Source organism: Dreissena polymorpha, chromosome 1, assembly GCF_020536995.1.
Source record: "Dreissena polymorpha isolate Duluth1 chromosome 1, UMN_Dpol_1.0, whole genome shotgun sequence".
Classification (NCBI taxonomy): domain Eukaryota; kingdom Metazoa; phylum Mollusca; class Bivalvia; order Myida; family Dreissenidae; genus Dreissena; species Dreissena polymorpha.
Genome location: NC_068355.1, coordinates 162,364,406 through 162,381,733, shown reverse-complemented (window position 1 = coordinate 162,381,733; position 17,328 = coordinate 162,364,406). Strand labels below are relative to the sequence as shown.

Sequence of the window (17,328 nt, the reverse complement as noted above, 5' to 3'; positions counted from 1 at the left end):
ATGTCTTTTAACCTCAGCTGGTAGAATACACAGTATGTTTGGACTTGATTGGGCCGCATTTGGCTTTTATATCAGTGCGACACATCTATAAATAGCAATAAGCAACCCATATCACATCACGGTGTTAATGCCTGATAAAATAAATAATTTGCCGATAAATCGCTAATAAGGTGTCGCGAACAACACTGGTGCACTTCAGTAGTAGAAAACGAATTTAATATGGGGGCAACATAGGGATTACTGATAGAACGTTTTAGCAAGATATACCTTGACAAGTGTAATTGATTGTTAATTTATAGAACGTACGTCGTGTTTTACGAATATCGGGACAAATAGTTTCATATCAGGACGCCGAGTAAAATACCCCAAAAGCAGGACTTTCCCACCGAGATCGGGACGTATGGCAGCTTTGTTTTGAATTCTTTATCCATATATAACATCAATGATTATCTAATCAGAATTTAGTTAATCACTTGTAAATCAAAAATGAAACGAAAGCGTCGTGGTTCTTAATTCTTGAAAAAATAGCGAAAACAAAAGCATAAATATTATCGATGGGAAGTAATCAGAATCAATTAAAAGTATTGAAATAGATCAGAATTACAGTAATTTGTTTTTCGGAAATATATTATATCTTATTAAAATAAACAGTATTTATTTAAAAAGAAGAACATACTAATCAATGATCTTTTTAAAAAAATTATTGCTCCATCAAGTTTTTCAAAGCTGAACATATGATACGATTTATAGTGGTATTTGTGGCAATATGAAATAGTACGTTGCTCCGGGCGGTCATATGCTCTGACAAATCGAATATTCGAATATATTCGAATTATGACAAACGAATATTCGAAGATCATTTTTAGTAGTCGTTTCCATCCCTAGTTACTACACATGGTCCTTTTTGACGTTGGCAGAATCCTATTTTGGCTATATGAAAACCGATGATCGGATTTAAAATTAACTTCAGAGACATGCATCCCATGCAAAAGCAATTTGCATCGGACGATCCTTAACCTAGTTGTAATAATATTAGTTCAAGATACAAACATGGCTAGCTGCCGGTCGCAGTTGGGAGTTGGTTCCATTTTCCTAGTTCCTTATTCCTTTTTCTAATAAGGAATAAGGAACAGTTCCTTATTCGTTACTGAAGCTTAACATATTTGATACAGGGGTTTAAAGAAAAATAATGCGTACACTTTTTAAGTTAATCAAACAAAATAACTCGAATACATTTACTTTATGAACTACGTTACATATTCGTGTTTTTTCGCGCTTACATAGGATTTCTTGTTTAAACCGAACTGGCATATTCTAATTCGAATACTAATTTCACATCAACAAAACCTAAAGCATACAACATATTTTTACATTTATGTGATATAAATGTGCAATATTGTACATTTTAGTATGTTTGTTTTTATTTATAATCCAGTTCCCTTTCCTCGCGGCTTAATAAGGAAAAAGAAACATGTCCCTTATTCCCTATTCAAGCCGAATAAGGAACTGGCATATTCTTAATTAATCATCAATGAAATTGATCCAAAGTAAACCACATATAAATGAACGTCATTATACATATAGGTTTTATATTTAAAATACTTATTGTAATACATTTCTACTTATTTTTCAGTAATGAAAATCCAAGTCCTTATTCAGTTTAAATAAGGAATAAGGACCTGGTTCCTTATTCCTCATTCAAATCGAATAAGGAAATGGAATGTTCTTTCTATAAATTATTAATCAAATCGAACAAACGATAAAATTAAATCAACGAAAATTATGTAAGTGTAGGCCGGGTATAAAACGTATCACTTGTAGTACATTTCTACTTTGGTTTATATAATGATAACATAGCTCCTTATTTGGTTTGCATAAGGAATACGGAACTGGTCACTTATTCCTTATTCAAATCGAATGAGGAACTGGCGCATTTCCATACTTAAATAAATAAATATGAATAAAGAGACGCATAAATCAAGGCAAATCACTGTTAACGTAGGTTGGGACTAAAAAAATATTTATTGCAGTACGTTTCTTTTTAGTTCTCTTTTGTTATGGTAACCCGATGCCTTTTTCGCGGCTGAACAAGGAAAAACCAGTTGCACTATCTAAAAATATGACTGATTACGACCGCGAACGGCGCCCCCACGACCTTTAATCGTGCGCCAATGTTGAAAGTCACCGGATGTAACGTAAGCATCCTAGAGCGAGAAAACGCGCTTTCGTAGATAGAAAGTCTATTGCAATACAAACACCCAATTACAGCAGTGTACGCTTTGGTTTTAAGATTAAAAAAGAAAAACAAACAGAGGTATTTCGATGAAACTTTCTAGTCTTCTATAGTCACCTTGGCAATTGCTTCCGGTGAAGTCTCGCCTGTATGTTGACGTCAGTGACGTCCAATGATGACAACGCTGTCCGAAATTCGCATTCGGTACAAATACAAAGCGCAACTGTTACGCTAAGAATGGCGAAGGATTGTTTACCATCAAGACCATCGCCGTTGTGTAGATCCCACGGTCAATAGTCTTGTGCTGAGGGTAAAGGTCGCCGGATGTACCGTTGACCTGCATGAGCGAGAAAACGCGTATTCGCACAAAAAATATATGACGAAAACAAAGTGTACAGCTAGTATGCGCACAGGTGTTTCAATTGTAAAATAAAATAAATTTCCAGTCTTCTAGAGGCACCTGGACCTCCAGTGCAGTCTTGCTTGTATGGTAACGTGTTGAAATCATTTTGCATCCTTAATCATATCCCGTCGTAACTGTATACGTATGAGAACGGAATGAGCTATCTCAAACATGTTAAGTATTCGTCTTTCATAGTCTTGGCTTAAGATAAGGGTCAGAATAGATTTCAAGAACTGTATCAGAGATATAATAACAAATCTTACTTTAAACATCGCCATTGATACCAAATATAACGCTGTACTATGCGAGAATGATCCAAATTTAAGTATTCGAAATAATGGCATCTGAATAAGGAATTGGTAATATAAGTTAAATCCTTATTAAGAAGCCTGTATTTTGGACGATCATTTTCGTATATGCTATCTTTTTAAGAAGTTTTGTGTGTTATTATTGCTTGGTTAAGTTATATGCATATATTGTGTCACGTTTCTATTGTATATTATATTTGACGATAAACGCTGAAAACAAGTATTATACAGATGATAATCAAGGAGTGGTATTGTCTTACTAAAACATAAATTAAAATACACCAAAGAAAACCAAATGTCAATGAAAAAAGTATATGTAGGTTCAAATTTAAAAGATTTATTGCAATATATGGTTTCGATATATAGTGTTAGATAATGATAATACAGTTCTTTATTCGGTTTGAATAAGTAATAAGGAACTGGTTTCTTATTCCTTATTAAATCGAATACCGAACTTGCATTTTCTAACTAAACATAAATTGATATGAACCTCAGAGACCAATATAAAAATGACAATCATTGTTAATGTAGGTTGGGTATCAAAATAATAAATTGCAGTAAATCTCTACTAAGTTTAATTAATAATAACATATTTCCTTATTTGGTTTGAACAAGGAACTTTGGCACAAACAATCGCAAGTCAATAAATTGACAGATGTGCATTTATTGCTCTAAGAGCAGTACTAGTTTATGACCACGGCATTATACAATATTTGTTGGTGAAGACCATCGGTGAACAAGTTTAAATTTTGCTCTTCGCACTGGTCCGTCATCGTAAACAGTGACTTCTACAACTATCGCAAGTGGCGACTGGATTTGCGGTAAATCGATGTATTTAACCAACACAATGTCATAAACGTGTATGTTTCGACGTAGTTCATGCCACTTTCGTCTAACAACAATTTGAGAATTATATTCGCTTTTCCACCTTGTCCAGGGGTATTGCACAATTCTCCAAATTTTCTGAAGAGCGAGGTATTTCTAAACAAAATTGCCAGGGGAAGCTCATGCATTTGCAATTTTGCATTAAGAGTGTGAGTGGGTGTCAGTGGCTCAACGACATCTAGATTGTCTATTTAACTAACACTTAGCGTAGTGGATAAGGTGTCCGTCAAACTATGGGAGCGTTCTTTAGGTCAAGAATTGGTTGTACTCAGGAAACTGACTTGGGAGCTTTCAACCGCCAAGTAAAAGCCAGAATTGGTATATTTGATGTATCTATTTAGAAAATAAGACTCGCTTTGATAAGCACAACTCGAGAGGAGCGAACGGGTTAGCTATGTCGTTGGAACGACTTACTTCCCACGAGTTAGTAAGTCGTTCCCTAGAGTAAGGTAAATTGTTCTCCTCTTTTGTTTCATGCAACACTCCTTTATTTACTGCTACGCTATTTTTTTTCATTGCACTCCTCTTTTATTTAATTAATCTCGACTTAGTAAGTCGTTCTCACGACATAGCTAACCAGTTCCCACGAATTAGTTAGTCGTTCCCTTGAGTTATTACATCATGGGATGAGATAGAAAAATGAGGTTTCAAATTTGAAAATAAAATTAAAAAATAAGGATTGATTGTAACCTCTTAGCCTTGGTAGAAGGCACTGGGTTTAAACCAGAATTTGGTCTTGACTGCATAAACAATTTCGTCAGTTAATTAATATCTCTCGCTCATTTTCGTCAGTAACACATCATTGACGTCACTATAAAGGCGAGACTGCACCGTAAGCAGCGACCCGGGTGCCTCTAGTAGACTGAAAAGTTTGATCTGGATGCATTTGTATTTTGAATGTGGATTTAACATATTAGTAAACGAGCTGTTAGTGTTTCCATTAAAATAGATGTACTATGACTGAAAACGCGTTCCTGGATGCCAACGTTATGTCCTGCGACTATTAACATCGGCGCACGATTAAAGTTCGCTGGAAGCGAAGAAATGGCGCTGGTCTATTTGATAACCAGTCCTACTTTTCCGAAGTTATAACAACCGGTTACCTTTTCCTTATTCAGTAGCAAAAAAGGAAACTAGGTTATACTTTTAATAAACTAAGTAGATATGTACTGCAATTAATATTTTGGTACCCAACCTATATTAACAATGATATTCATTTAATTATTGGTCTCTGTGGTTCATATCAATTTATTTGGGTAAGAAAATGGAATGTCCTTTTTCGATTTGAATAAGAAATAAGGAACCAGTTTTTTATTCCTTTTTCAAACCGACCAGGGAATTAGTTTATCATTTCATACAACTTTGTAGAGATGTACTGAACCAGCTCCGTATTCCTTATTCAAACCGATTAAGGAACTGTCTTCTCAATAAATAAAACTAAGTAGAAATGTACTGCAAATAATATTTTTGATACCCAGCCTACATTAAAAATGATTTTCATTTATTCAATTGCCTTTTTGGTTTAGTATAATTTATTTTGTTTTAGTAATAAAATGTCAGTTCCTAATTCGATTTGAATAAGGAACTAGTTCCTTTTTCCTTTTTCCAACCGAATAAGAAACTGGGTTATCCTTTTATAAATCCAAGTAAGAACGTACTGTAATAAATGGTTTTGATACCCAACTCACATTTATAATTATTTAAATTGATTTATTTGTCTCTTTTGGTTCATTTTAATTTCTTTTAGTAAGAACATGCAAGTTGTCCCTATTCGATTTGAATAAGGAATTAGAAACCAGTGAATTATTTCTTATTCAAACCGAATAAGGAACTGGGTTACCATTAAGTAGAAATGTATTTCAGTAAATATTTTAAATATCGTACCTATAAATACAACGATGTTCATTTATATGTGTCACACGTTGGATCAATTTCGTTGATGTTTAAGTAAGAAAATGCCAGTTCCCTATTCGGCTTGAATAAGGAACAATGAACAGTTTCCTTTTTCATTATTCAGCCGCAAAAAAAAGGAATTTGATTATGAATAAAAACGAACATGTTGAAATGTACTAAATTGCAATTTTATATCACATAAATGTAAAAAATGATATAGGCATTAGGTTTTGTGGATGTGAGTTAGCATTCGACTTAGTAAATGTCAGTTTGGTTTAAACAAGATTTATGCAAGCGCGATGAAGAAATGTGAATTTGTAACGTAATACATAACGTTAATATATTGGAGTTAGTTTATTTTCATTTACTTAAGTATTGCATGCATGGTTTTCTTATAAACGTTGTATCAAATATGTAAAGCTTGAATAAGGCATGAGGAACTGTTCCTTATTCCTGATTCGAAAAAGGAATAAGGAACAAGGAAAAAAGGAACCAACTTACACTCCATTTCAGAAACCGTCATTAAAACGACGGGCATACTTGGAACGCTTTTCACAGAATTCATAAAATGTACATGGACCCACTACATAATTTTTTTATTTTTGTTCGTACAAATCAAGCCTATCTTCGATTTTCAAAAATAATTTTGAATTCTCTCAGATAATCCTGTGTCAAAGGTCTCATACTGATATCAAGTTAATTTGATATTCTTACTGAAAAATCCTGCTCAAGTATACCCAATATTGGCTTGTACGGCGCATCAGTGGAATACTAAATGACAGTTGTCATGTTGCATCTCTTGATCACGGTCGACGTTGTGTTCACTGCAAGATCTTTTGGTTCGATACGATGCCACTCTATCAAAATAACAGCAGAGGCAATAATACAAATATTACATTTTAAGCAGCCAAAAACCAGGCCTCGATAAGTGAACACAAACTGCATCTAAGCGACCAGCTATTGCTCACCTCACCCAGGTGACTGTGAGGGTTGGTCAGCACACCGGCAGGTGAGGCGCCCGACCCATACACGACACACACAAATGGAAAAGTGGGAGGGAACAGCTATTATTCAAATATAAAAGTTACGAGATTCGAGTCTCTTACGCTTTAGTTAGAGTACTGGATTCATCAAATAATATAGCCTAAAGCGCTATAAATATCAATCACTCAGAAATACACAAACAGACAGGCGCCTCCTTAGAGCGATTAATTTTTAAACTCACTGAACTTACTGAACTTTGTTGAAAAACTCAATTACAAGTTCAGTATATCCGGGCGTTACGAATGTAACTATACGGGTTCGCCTGCGCGTTTATTGGTTACTTAATCTTCAGTATATCACTTGATAGAACACAATTCAGCTATTGCTATTATGGTTCTTTTAAAGGACAAACGCAATATAATACTGGCCAAACATGACACAAATAGGTTAATTCCTTCAAACACAACCTCATCGACTCCTAACTCAAGCACATAGTTGACAACGTAATTGACGTCCTGGCAATATCAATGATGCCATCCAACTTGGCCAAAACGTCTGATGACGGCGACGTCAGAAAACCATTTAAAATGTGCAAGTTTTGAAAGTTTACATAAAGAACGAGGTGGGATGCTTCCGTTTATTGAAGTATTTTGTTCTATTTACTTTTCTTGAAAGCTTCCATTCAAATGAGTTTGATGAATGTTTTAAATTGAGTAGAGCGCATAAGTTTCAATCATTTGTTATTAATGTATAAGTTTGTATCATGTTCATACTTCTGTATATGCATTGTTATATAATTTTTTAAAGCAATATTTATTATGTTTGAATAATAATGAATGTTATAGGAATGTTATATAAAATCACAATGACGCGTTAATAATTTAACTGTTTGTCTATGAAAAAAGAGAAACATTTAAGATGCCACTAACTACCAAGTATTGTTGTTAAGTCAGCAACAGTTGTATATCCCAAACCAGTGTCACGGAACGGCACGAGTAACATACCGGTTTCACCTAAGGGGACTTAAGGCTTTCGCTCCTACAGTAATTTCTATTTTCCCGTTTTTCGCTCTCCCTCCACGTATGCGTCAGTCCGTCCATCCGCATCACTGCACCCAATGACCTTTCAAAAATGTCTTAACATAGAAACTGGAAAACGTTGTCAGCAAACCTAACATAACGTGAAAAATATGCAATATATAAGTATGTATATGTACTTTATGAATAACTTAAGAATAAGTAATTACAACATCAAGTAAAATAGTTTAATAAAAAATATATCTTCCCAAGGATGCAAACCCGTGACATTTGGAAGCAAAAGCTTGAATGCTAACACCAGGCCAAGCTGGCTTACTATTTATTAGAAAATTATAAACTATATATTAGTACTTCACTTTTTCCCCCAAAATATCGATTAAAAGCGTTTCAAACGCTTTATTGTTGTACCTATTTCGAATCACTATTATATGTTTATTAACACACATTTTTAACAGCTTTCTTTTTCAATCTAGTGTAATTTTGTTCATTTGAATAAAATTGATGTGATATTTGTGAATCTATGTCAATACCGTTGACAATCGCCATTTTACTATGAACACGTCCTTTTAAAGACCTTTATCTTCAATGACCATGCCAATTTCTATTTTCGATAAAATATTATTTTCCGGCAAAATTTAAACAGACAATGATCACGCCACTTTTGAAAAAAAAATTGGCCAATCGAAGTATTTTCCCTTGGTCCCGTTAATTGATAAGCATTGTATAAAGTTTAAATTACCTTTAAGATGATTCATCCGTAGCATTGATTAACTGGTTAAAATGATCCAACTTGCGTTCAGTTAGCTGTTAGTAATTTTGTTTGGTCAAAATTGATATACACATTTCAATTGTTACGCTTCGCTTCATAATGAATATTTAGCGCCTGAGGTATTCATCACTACTGTCAAAGCTGTACTACATTGTGATAAACGTCTTTGTCATTAACATGGTCAATTATTTCAGAACCTCAACAGGGAAAAGCGCCGTAATTAATGCTTTGCTTGGGTGCAACGTTTTGCCAAGTGGTCGAGGACACGTAACACAATGTTTTATCGAAATTCGTGGAACGGATGAGGAGAAAGGATTTTTGAAGGAACAGGATAGAAGGGAAGATATTGAGGTTAGTTTGTGTTAACTACATTACTTATGTTTACAGCTGTACGTGGATAAAGATAATTAATGGAGAACGTAAGTCACATATGTCATTTCAGAAACTAAGGGAGAAGGCTAACGCTCTTCACCCGTCCGGTACTAAACATGCAGCACATCTGGAGTTATATTGGCCGAAGACTCAGTGCCCACTTCTCAAGGACGACTTCGTTATAATTGACAGGTTTCGCTTGCTTATTTAAATTTCAGTTACAATGTTCGTACATCGGACTTATATATTATATATATATATATATATATATAATACAATTGAGACAAGTGTCGATTTGAGTTTTATGAAACATATATCCGTCATCACAACGTTAAATTATAATAAAAGCCCTTTAATTTGTGGTGGGTTAAGATTCGAGTCTCTTGGGTTTTGAACAATATTCACTTATGGAAGACATTGGGTCAATTATTATAACACAGTGAATGTTTATATGCAATACCCGTGTACCATGATCTAAAATAATTAATCATTTGTTACTTCTTTGGACCATTGTAACACACAAATTCTATTTAACATATTTTATAATTTGAAACAAAACAAGTAGTGTAATTCCCTATTTCTGCGCTACTGGCTCCCACTTAGATAGAAGCCTGGTACAAACCATGATCACTTCAGACGCGATGCTTTATTTGCAGTAAGGCATTTAGCAGAAATATGCGTTCACCAACAAAGCACATTAAACGTTAAATGATCTGTAACGTACAGTGTGTGCATCGGCCCATCGGTTAATGCTAAAATCTTTGGAGATCGTAAGTGTAACGTATTCCGGACATGGTCAATCCTATCGAAATTTCGGGAAAAAGTCCTTTTTTTCGCAAATGTAGTTTTTGCCACACCATGACACTATTACGGAGACAAATGCTATATTTCACAGTTTTAAATAAATATGGCCAATGTTATCATACATTTTTTTTTCACTTTTGGTTTAAAACTAGTTTCTTTAGTTAGACAATTTAACAGATGTAAATTCATTCTAACATTTTAGAATGGTACGCATCGAAGTATTTTCCCTTGGTCCCGTTAATTGATAAGCATTGTATGAAGTTTAAAGTACCTTTAAGATGATTCATCCGTAGCATTGATTAACTGGTTTAAACGGGAAGAATATTTGGGAACGGCTGTGGTTCAAAAACTGGAAACGTGAATATGGGGTGAATTATATATTTTTCTATATAGAGTTTAAAATAATGATTTTGGCAATTTCACTAAGTATAAATATTTTCTTTGGCAATATTTAAAAGTTAACAAGTTTAAAAAGACAAGATATCTAAGAAGCAATAATAGATGCCAACCTTTTCTGGCTTCTTTCTTTCTTGATTAATCCCCTAAAGCGGGCGGGGGCGGTAATAGAAATGCTCTTTGTCCGTCTTTCCGTCTGTCAGTCAAGTTTCCGCAATAATCTTTGTCCGTTCCAAATCTCCTATACCATTTTACGGATTTTCATGCAACTTTTTCTCAACTTCAATGTTTAAAACTCCAGACTATAGTATCTGCTCCGTATCTCATATGCCCTAAGAAGGATTTTTATGAAATTCTCCTCGAATGTGATGCGTATTTCCCTGCCTCCAGGTCAACGTTTTTAGCATCCATGGTTGTGTCCGCTCAATATCTGCTAAACCATTTGAATGATTTACACGAAACTATGCTTTACTGTTCCGTTGATTGAGTATTTGTGCAAAAGCCAAGTAAATCAAGCATCGTGCCCGCCTCATACTTAAGGTTCATGTAGAGGCTTCATTTTGAAAAATGTGGGACCCCAAGCATTGAACTCAAATTTGACTAAAGGAAGCGTGCCACATTGAAAATGTATACATATATGCTTTAAAGGATGTTTTTCCTTCAAACTGCTACCAATTTTGTACATCAACGTATCATACCATCCACAAAATCAATCAAAATACAAAGCGATTTTAACACTAAAATATACATTATTTTCAAAAATCTGAATCATGTTTATTTCACGTATTTCGGCGGAAAATTATATAACTAGTGAATAATATCGACATTGACGAGGGCAAGTTACGCTTAAATAGTAAAAAAAGTTTACATATCTAGAAATATCAAAACTCGAACACATGTCATTTCATCACCATGGGGGCAGCCATTTGTAAATTAATAACATAGAAAGAAACATGCTAAAAACTAACTCATCGCCTAATTGACATTCCAAACGGTTGACGATGACAAATGCATTGGATTGTAATCTTTCCGTTGATGTTTGCAAACTGCACGATCAGACCTCATAAACACTCAAAAGAATAACTATGTAAGAAGCATTTCACCAATGTTTACAATTGTTGTCGAATCACCATACTTATATTATTGCGCATAAAATAGTACGCTTACAGACTGACAGAAAGATCGATACGTAACTCCGTTAAATTCATCACGGTATACTATTCTATTGATAATATATAATAACACATCGCTTTAACAATCATAAAGGATAAATAATTGTTTTAAACAAAGTTTTTAATAACGAAAGTGAAAACAACGGAAGTTAGATGGATATTCTGTGAGATGCACTTCGGCTCCAGAAAAAACAATACAAATAAACTAAAAAAGACTTGTGGGGGACAATTTTCAGCTGGAAAATATTTGAAATAGGGTAAGTGATGATATCTCTACGTGGTCATTTCTGTTATTGAGTGCGATCTCTTGCTGATTAATGTTAATAGTTGTTTTACTAGTTGCGAACCAACTGTCAAAATATGTTTGTGTTTTCTCAGGTATGTGTATACACATACCCGGTTTTCTCACTACTGCACGTGGTTTCGACCGATTTGTTTTGCACGTTTTTCTACGGAGCACAGCGAGGGCCACGCTTTCAAAATGGGTAGAAGTAATCGAAATATAAAATCAATCGGTTTGCCAATTTCTTTATATTTCTTTACAATTTTATATGTCGTCTGCAATCTATTTCAATTTTAGATGGTTTAAATTTGCAATTTGGTTGAGAGGTAAATAACAAAATTGTTAAGCCTTTGAAAAAGAATTGTGACTCTTACTATCCACCATACCTGGATTTTTAAAAAGTAGTTACGTTTTAGTTATTTTTAGAACTTTGTTTAGGAAATTTATCCAAAATAGGCAGTTGAATAAAAACTCATTTGTTGTTTTATGACAGTAATTTTCTGTGAAATGTTGCTAACTTGACCTTGTATATGTATATAGCTTTGTATTTATTCAACTTAAGGTAGTGCATATCCTTCCTAACTTTAGATTGAGATTTTGTAAATTAGTGTAAAAATGTATTGGTTTTAAACCAAAATATGAATAAAGCACACAAATATTGAATGTTAAAAATGTGTTTATGTTATTCTATCCGTCTTTAGCTTTAAAATGATATAAAGTTTGACCATATTGTACCACATTGAATGAAGAAAAACCAAAGCGAATTTTTAATTAATTTTATCCCCCCCATGAACCTTAATATTCACATGGGAGGATTAATGTGAAACTGAATTAACAAACCATGTTACGACTTGAAGAAGGCATGTATCAGTGTATAATGACAATTCATGATTGTATAATTGTTAACATGTTATTTTTACGTTTGTACGCTGAAAAGGTAGAGAAGGAAGTACGCATACTTTCAAACTTTTGCAAGCTAGATACATGCAAGATACATGCAACAATCACGCCATATACTGTATACTACATATTATCAATCTTATTAATAATGGCTACCTAAAGCCCACCTCACCCGTATATTTATGTCTTCCAAAAATGCCCCATTCTATGACAAATCTTACTCAAAGTAAATACCACCACTTATTTCTAAAAAAATGTCGGCTGGGAATACAGCTGTCTCTTACATAATCAATTACGTCATCAATAATCACAAAAGCTTGTCTATGTTACAACAACCACTTTCAGCCACCATGTATTTTGTTTTTTAAGTTAAAATAAAATGTTCATTACTTTACGAACCCACGGTTTACTTCATGAATAATAATTGACAATATGTTTGGCCAAAAACGAATATCAAACCTATATCCGTCCTATCCGAAATTTTACAAAACTCAATAATGGCTTCATTAATGACCACACTGCGTAAAATTCATTTTATTAAAGAATGGCTATAATGTATGTGTTCATCATTTGTTTGGATAATTCATACGTTCATTAAATAAGTATTATTAATTGCATACACGTTAATTTTTTAATCAATATCGATTATTACATTAGATTTTATTTACAATCTTAAATATTGACACACTTCCATGATCTGCACATTTCATAAGGCGATAATTTAACATGTATTTATTATTAGTTTTATGCCCCCAGATCGAATGGTCAGGGGGTATATTGTTTTGGTCTGTGTGTCTGTACCAAAACTTTAACCTTGCTCATAAAATTCAAACTCTTGGGTCTATGTTCTTTAAACTTTACATGTGCATGCATCTCATTGAGATCTACAATCAAACATGGTTTGAGGTCACTAGGTCGAAGGTCAAGGTCACTGTGACCTTTACTTTCAAAATATAACCTTGTTTCTAAAAAAGCTGCCGTGCGGCTTCGAATCGCAGTAGGGGGTATTGTGTTTCACAAACACAGCTCTTGTTTTCAGATAGCATTAATCCGTGTGTACAATGGCTTTAACCTTCATTCAGTCGCTTTAATGCATGTAATTAGTGGATTTATGTTTCTGCTTATGATGCATTTAAGTTAACACGCATACGTACATTTCTTGCATGTATTAACATATTATATTATAACTTCATATTATAAAATATCATGATACAACGCATATTGACAGTCCTGGAATTGACGTCGATATTGACCTGGATAAAGGCATCACTAAATACTGTGCAGACTCTGACGTGTTCGTTTTAGTGGTCAATGCCGAAGCTAGCATTTGTTTGACGGTAAGATCATAATCGCCCAATCACCCTTTTTACATTATGATTTTCTCTCTGTTAAGTTTAAATCTGTAAACAATCATTAATAATATATAATACAAAGTTATCTGTTTGTCTTTATTTGTTCCTCTTTCATTAGGAGAACATCAGTTGTTTTACATTTTAAATCACTATTCTTCATATTTCACTGTTATTTCTTGTATCCCACATCTAACGAGCGTACTTTAAAAAAAAACATGTTTCGTTCATATCTTCGTTAAAGATTGAGAAAAAATAGTGTTCAACTCAAAATCGATTACACTCTCTTAACGCTTAATAAACTAAAGTTTTTATTATTTTCATTACAGGAAATCAACTTTTTGAAACGTATTTCGACTGAAATATCTGTACCCAACATTTTTATACTTTTCAATCGGTGGGACAAGTGTACCAAGGATGAAAATAAAGAGTCGATAAAAAAACAGCACAAGGATAAAAGCCAAGAATTATTCAAAAGCCTTGGCAAAGAACGTTCAAACAGACACAATGTATTTTTTGTGTCAGCCAAAAAGACACTTGAAGGTAATGTAGCATAATATTATTTTTGCGGTGGTTTATAATTGTACTTAAACCTTTGCAAAGTGTTAATCTTTGATAAACTATATATTTTCAAATATTATTGAGTATGAAGTATTTTCCGATTACGTTACAGGTTCAAATGTAGATGATGAAGTTGGTGATAACAACGAATTCATGAAGTTTAAAAACCAACTTATGGTAAGAATTATGTTGTTGATAAGGGATGGGATTGTTTTAAAGGTAACAGGGGAAATGCTGAAGATAACAATTGAAACTTTATTTTTCATTGACAAGTCATTTCTATAATTTTCATTTGAATGTGTGTTTTGTGTTTAATTGATGACTTCTCACCATTCAGCTAGTACAGATAAATAACAGCAAATGTACTTAGTATTCAAACTTATAATTATATAAGAATTACCTGGAATCATTACGTTTTATAACAATGACTATCAAATACACACGACTTAGGATCTTCAGCAGTCGTATTGAGCCAAAATGGACATTGTCTGGGTAAATCTAAAACAATTAATTGCACTGGTCATCTTAGACCATACTTTAATTCAAAATCGCGAGGATTTTGGAAACAGTGTTTAAACTGTATATGTGCGCGGTAGTAATTTCAAGGGCGACTCTCATCCAGTCGCTTTGACAGTGCGAATAAACGGATATGCCACAAACGTATACCCATGATTAATCCGTTTCAGATTACTGTTTCATTGTACATTTTAGAAATGTGTAAAAGTACATTTTAATGTGTGCATGTGCCACGTGCTCTAAAAACACTTATGTATGCATGATTTAATTTACTTGATTCATAACTTTATCTGGACCTACACACATTGTGCAGCTTAATGTATGCATTGTTTCAATGAGACATTTGTAAGCAATTGTGGAAACATAAATGTATCTTTTTTTAGAACAATATTTGACGGGATAATCTGGAAAGAGAGCAGATATACTCTATGTATCGGCAATTGTATCTTAAAGAATGTAACAACAATATGAAGTATATATATACATTCTTTTTCTGCGATTCATTTTGGTTGCAAGAACGCGCGCGTCAATATATAATATTGAACAAAGACCATCCCGTTAATACGCCGCATTAGCATATACCACAAGCTTTGTAAAAAGCTTGCCATTTTTTCGGTTTGACTAAGTACTAAGCCCATGTTGCGTAGATTATTGTACTTTTATGTTACTACGCGATCATCGAATATAAGCTTCACTTTTTGTATTATTTAAACAGCCCAAAATATAAATTTATCAAATGAGGTTTTAACATCTCTTTAAAACGTCAACATGACCAAACTTTTTTTTTTTATGTTATTCTTCTCTTCTCAATTTTCCTCCACTCAATTTTCCACTTCTTGCGGGCTAGACGCACGACAGCTTTTCCTCATCCGATTATTTCGTGCACTCTGCCATAACATGATGTATAGTAACATAGGAGTGTATAGGATGAGGATAGGTTTGTTCCACTCTCTTACTATGAAATGTAAAGGGCTTCAACAAATGAATATGTTCGAGTTAGTGTGCTGGCTTGCAATTCTCCTTCTTAGAGGAGGCGATGTCCATCAAAATCCTGGACCCGACCGCTCCTTTGATATTTCCTCCTCATCTGTGGGTACATATTTCTCATCTTCAATCACTGATGCATTTGCATATAATCTAAAAATTGTTCATTACAACGTTCAGAGCTTCCTCACCAAGAAAGATATTCTGTATGCTGATCTTAACAATTTTGATATTATAGTCTTTACTGAAACTTGGCTCACTCAACAGTTGACACTGTCGACTTACTGTTCCCTTCTTATCATACGCCGTTCAGACGGGGTAGAAGAAACGATCCCCATGGAGGTATTTCTAGTATACATAAAGTATGACCTCTTTGCCATCGAGCGACCTGATCTACACATTGACGATCTAGAATGTCTATGGGTTGAATTACGTATCAAGGGAAGGCGTCTCTTATCTGGCTCTTTCTACAGGCCACCAAACTCTTGTCATTGTCTACTAGAATGCATAAACGATTTGATCTCACTTGCCGTTGACACCGGTATTGAGAACATTGTATTCACAAGTGATTTTAATCTCGACATGAATAAATCACAGTTCAGGATCAAAATGGGCTCCCTTCTTTTACAGTATAATCTCACACAGATTATTAAAGAACCTACTCATTTTACTTAAACCTCGAATTCCATTCTTGACCTTTTTATGATAACATCTTCATTGAAAGTGCTAAAAAGTAGCGTTGGAGAACCTTTTCTTCACCAGCAACTCCGATTTCATTGTCCAGTCTACTGCGTCATAAACTTCAATAGAACAGCTAGGTCTAATTTTAAACGTAAATTAAAGATGGTGACTACACTATTCTAAGACAACTTGTGCTGAACTTTGATTGGAACAGCTGCTGTGATAACATTACTGACATATATACCTCAAATTTCACACGTAAACTTATATGTTTCTGCGAAACTACAATCCCACACAAAATAGTTACAATAAGAACAGCTGATCCTCCATGGCTACCTAATAATATTCGCAAGAAAATCCGGCGCCGCAAACGAGCATACAAAAAAGCCAACGCTACCAATTTAGACCGACACTGGCACATCTTTCGTCAACAACGTAATTCTGTTAATAATCTTGTCGGATCAGCAAAAAAGTTCACTTTGATAATCTTGCTAAACTAATACGTGAAAATCAACACGCATCATCCGACTTCTGGAAAAAAAATCACAAATAAAAACGCCACACATAACGAGTTGCCTCTCTTAATTTACAATGGTACCATATATGAGTCACCCCTTGATAAAGCGCATATTCTTAATTCCTTCTTCCAATCTCCTTCTACGTTAACTACACCCAGTACGCATATGTACAACATACAGTCCCAAGAGCCAGATTGCCCCGTCTTTGAAGATCTCATTATTTCCCGTCAAGGTGTCTTAGATTCAATAAAAGTTATGAAAACGGGAAAGGCATCAGGTC

At 34.1% G+C, this 17,328-nt stretch overlaps 1 protein-coding gene across 2 annotated transcripts in view; it reads left to right on the top strand.

Moving 5' to 3' along the window:
* Window positions 1–17,328, top strand: part of LOC127867557 (mitofusin-1-like) — a 45,286-nt gene that overhangs the window by 9,007 nt on the left and 18,951 nt on the right. For both annotated transcript variants that reach the window (XM_052408829.1, XM_052408837.1), the window contains 5 exons: window positions 8,707–8,863; window positions 8,955–9,076; window positions 13,668–13,776; window positions 14,118–14,331; window positions 14,462–14,526. In XM_052408829.1, the coding sequence (XP_052264789.1) occupies window positions 8,707–8,863; window positions 8,955–9,076; window positions 13,668–13,776; window positions 14,118–14,331; window positions 14,462–14,526 (667 nt within the window). The remainder of the gene's footprint in view (window positions 1–8,706; window positions 8,864–8,954; window positions 9,077–13,667; window positions 13,777–14,117; window positions 14,332–14,461; window positions 14,527–17,328) is intronic.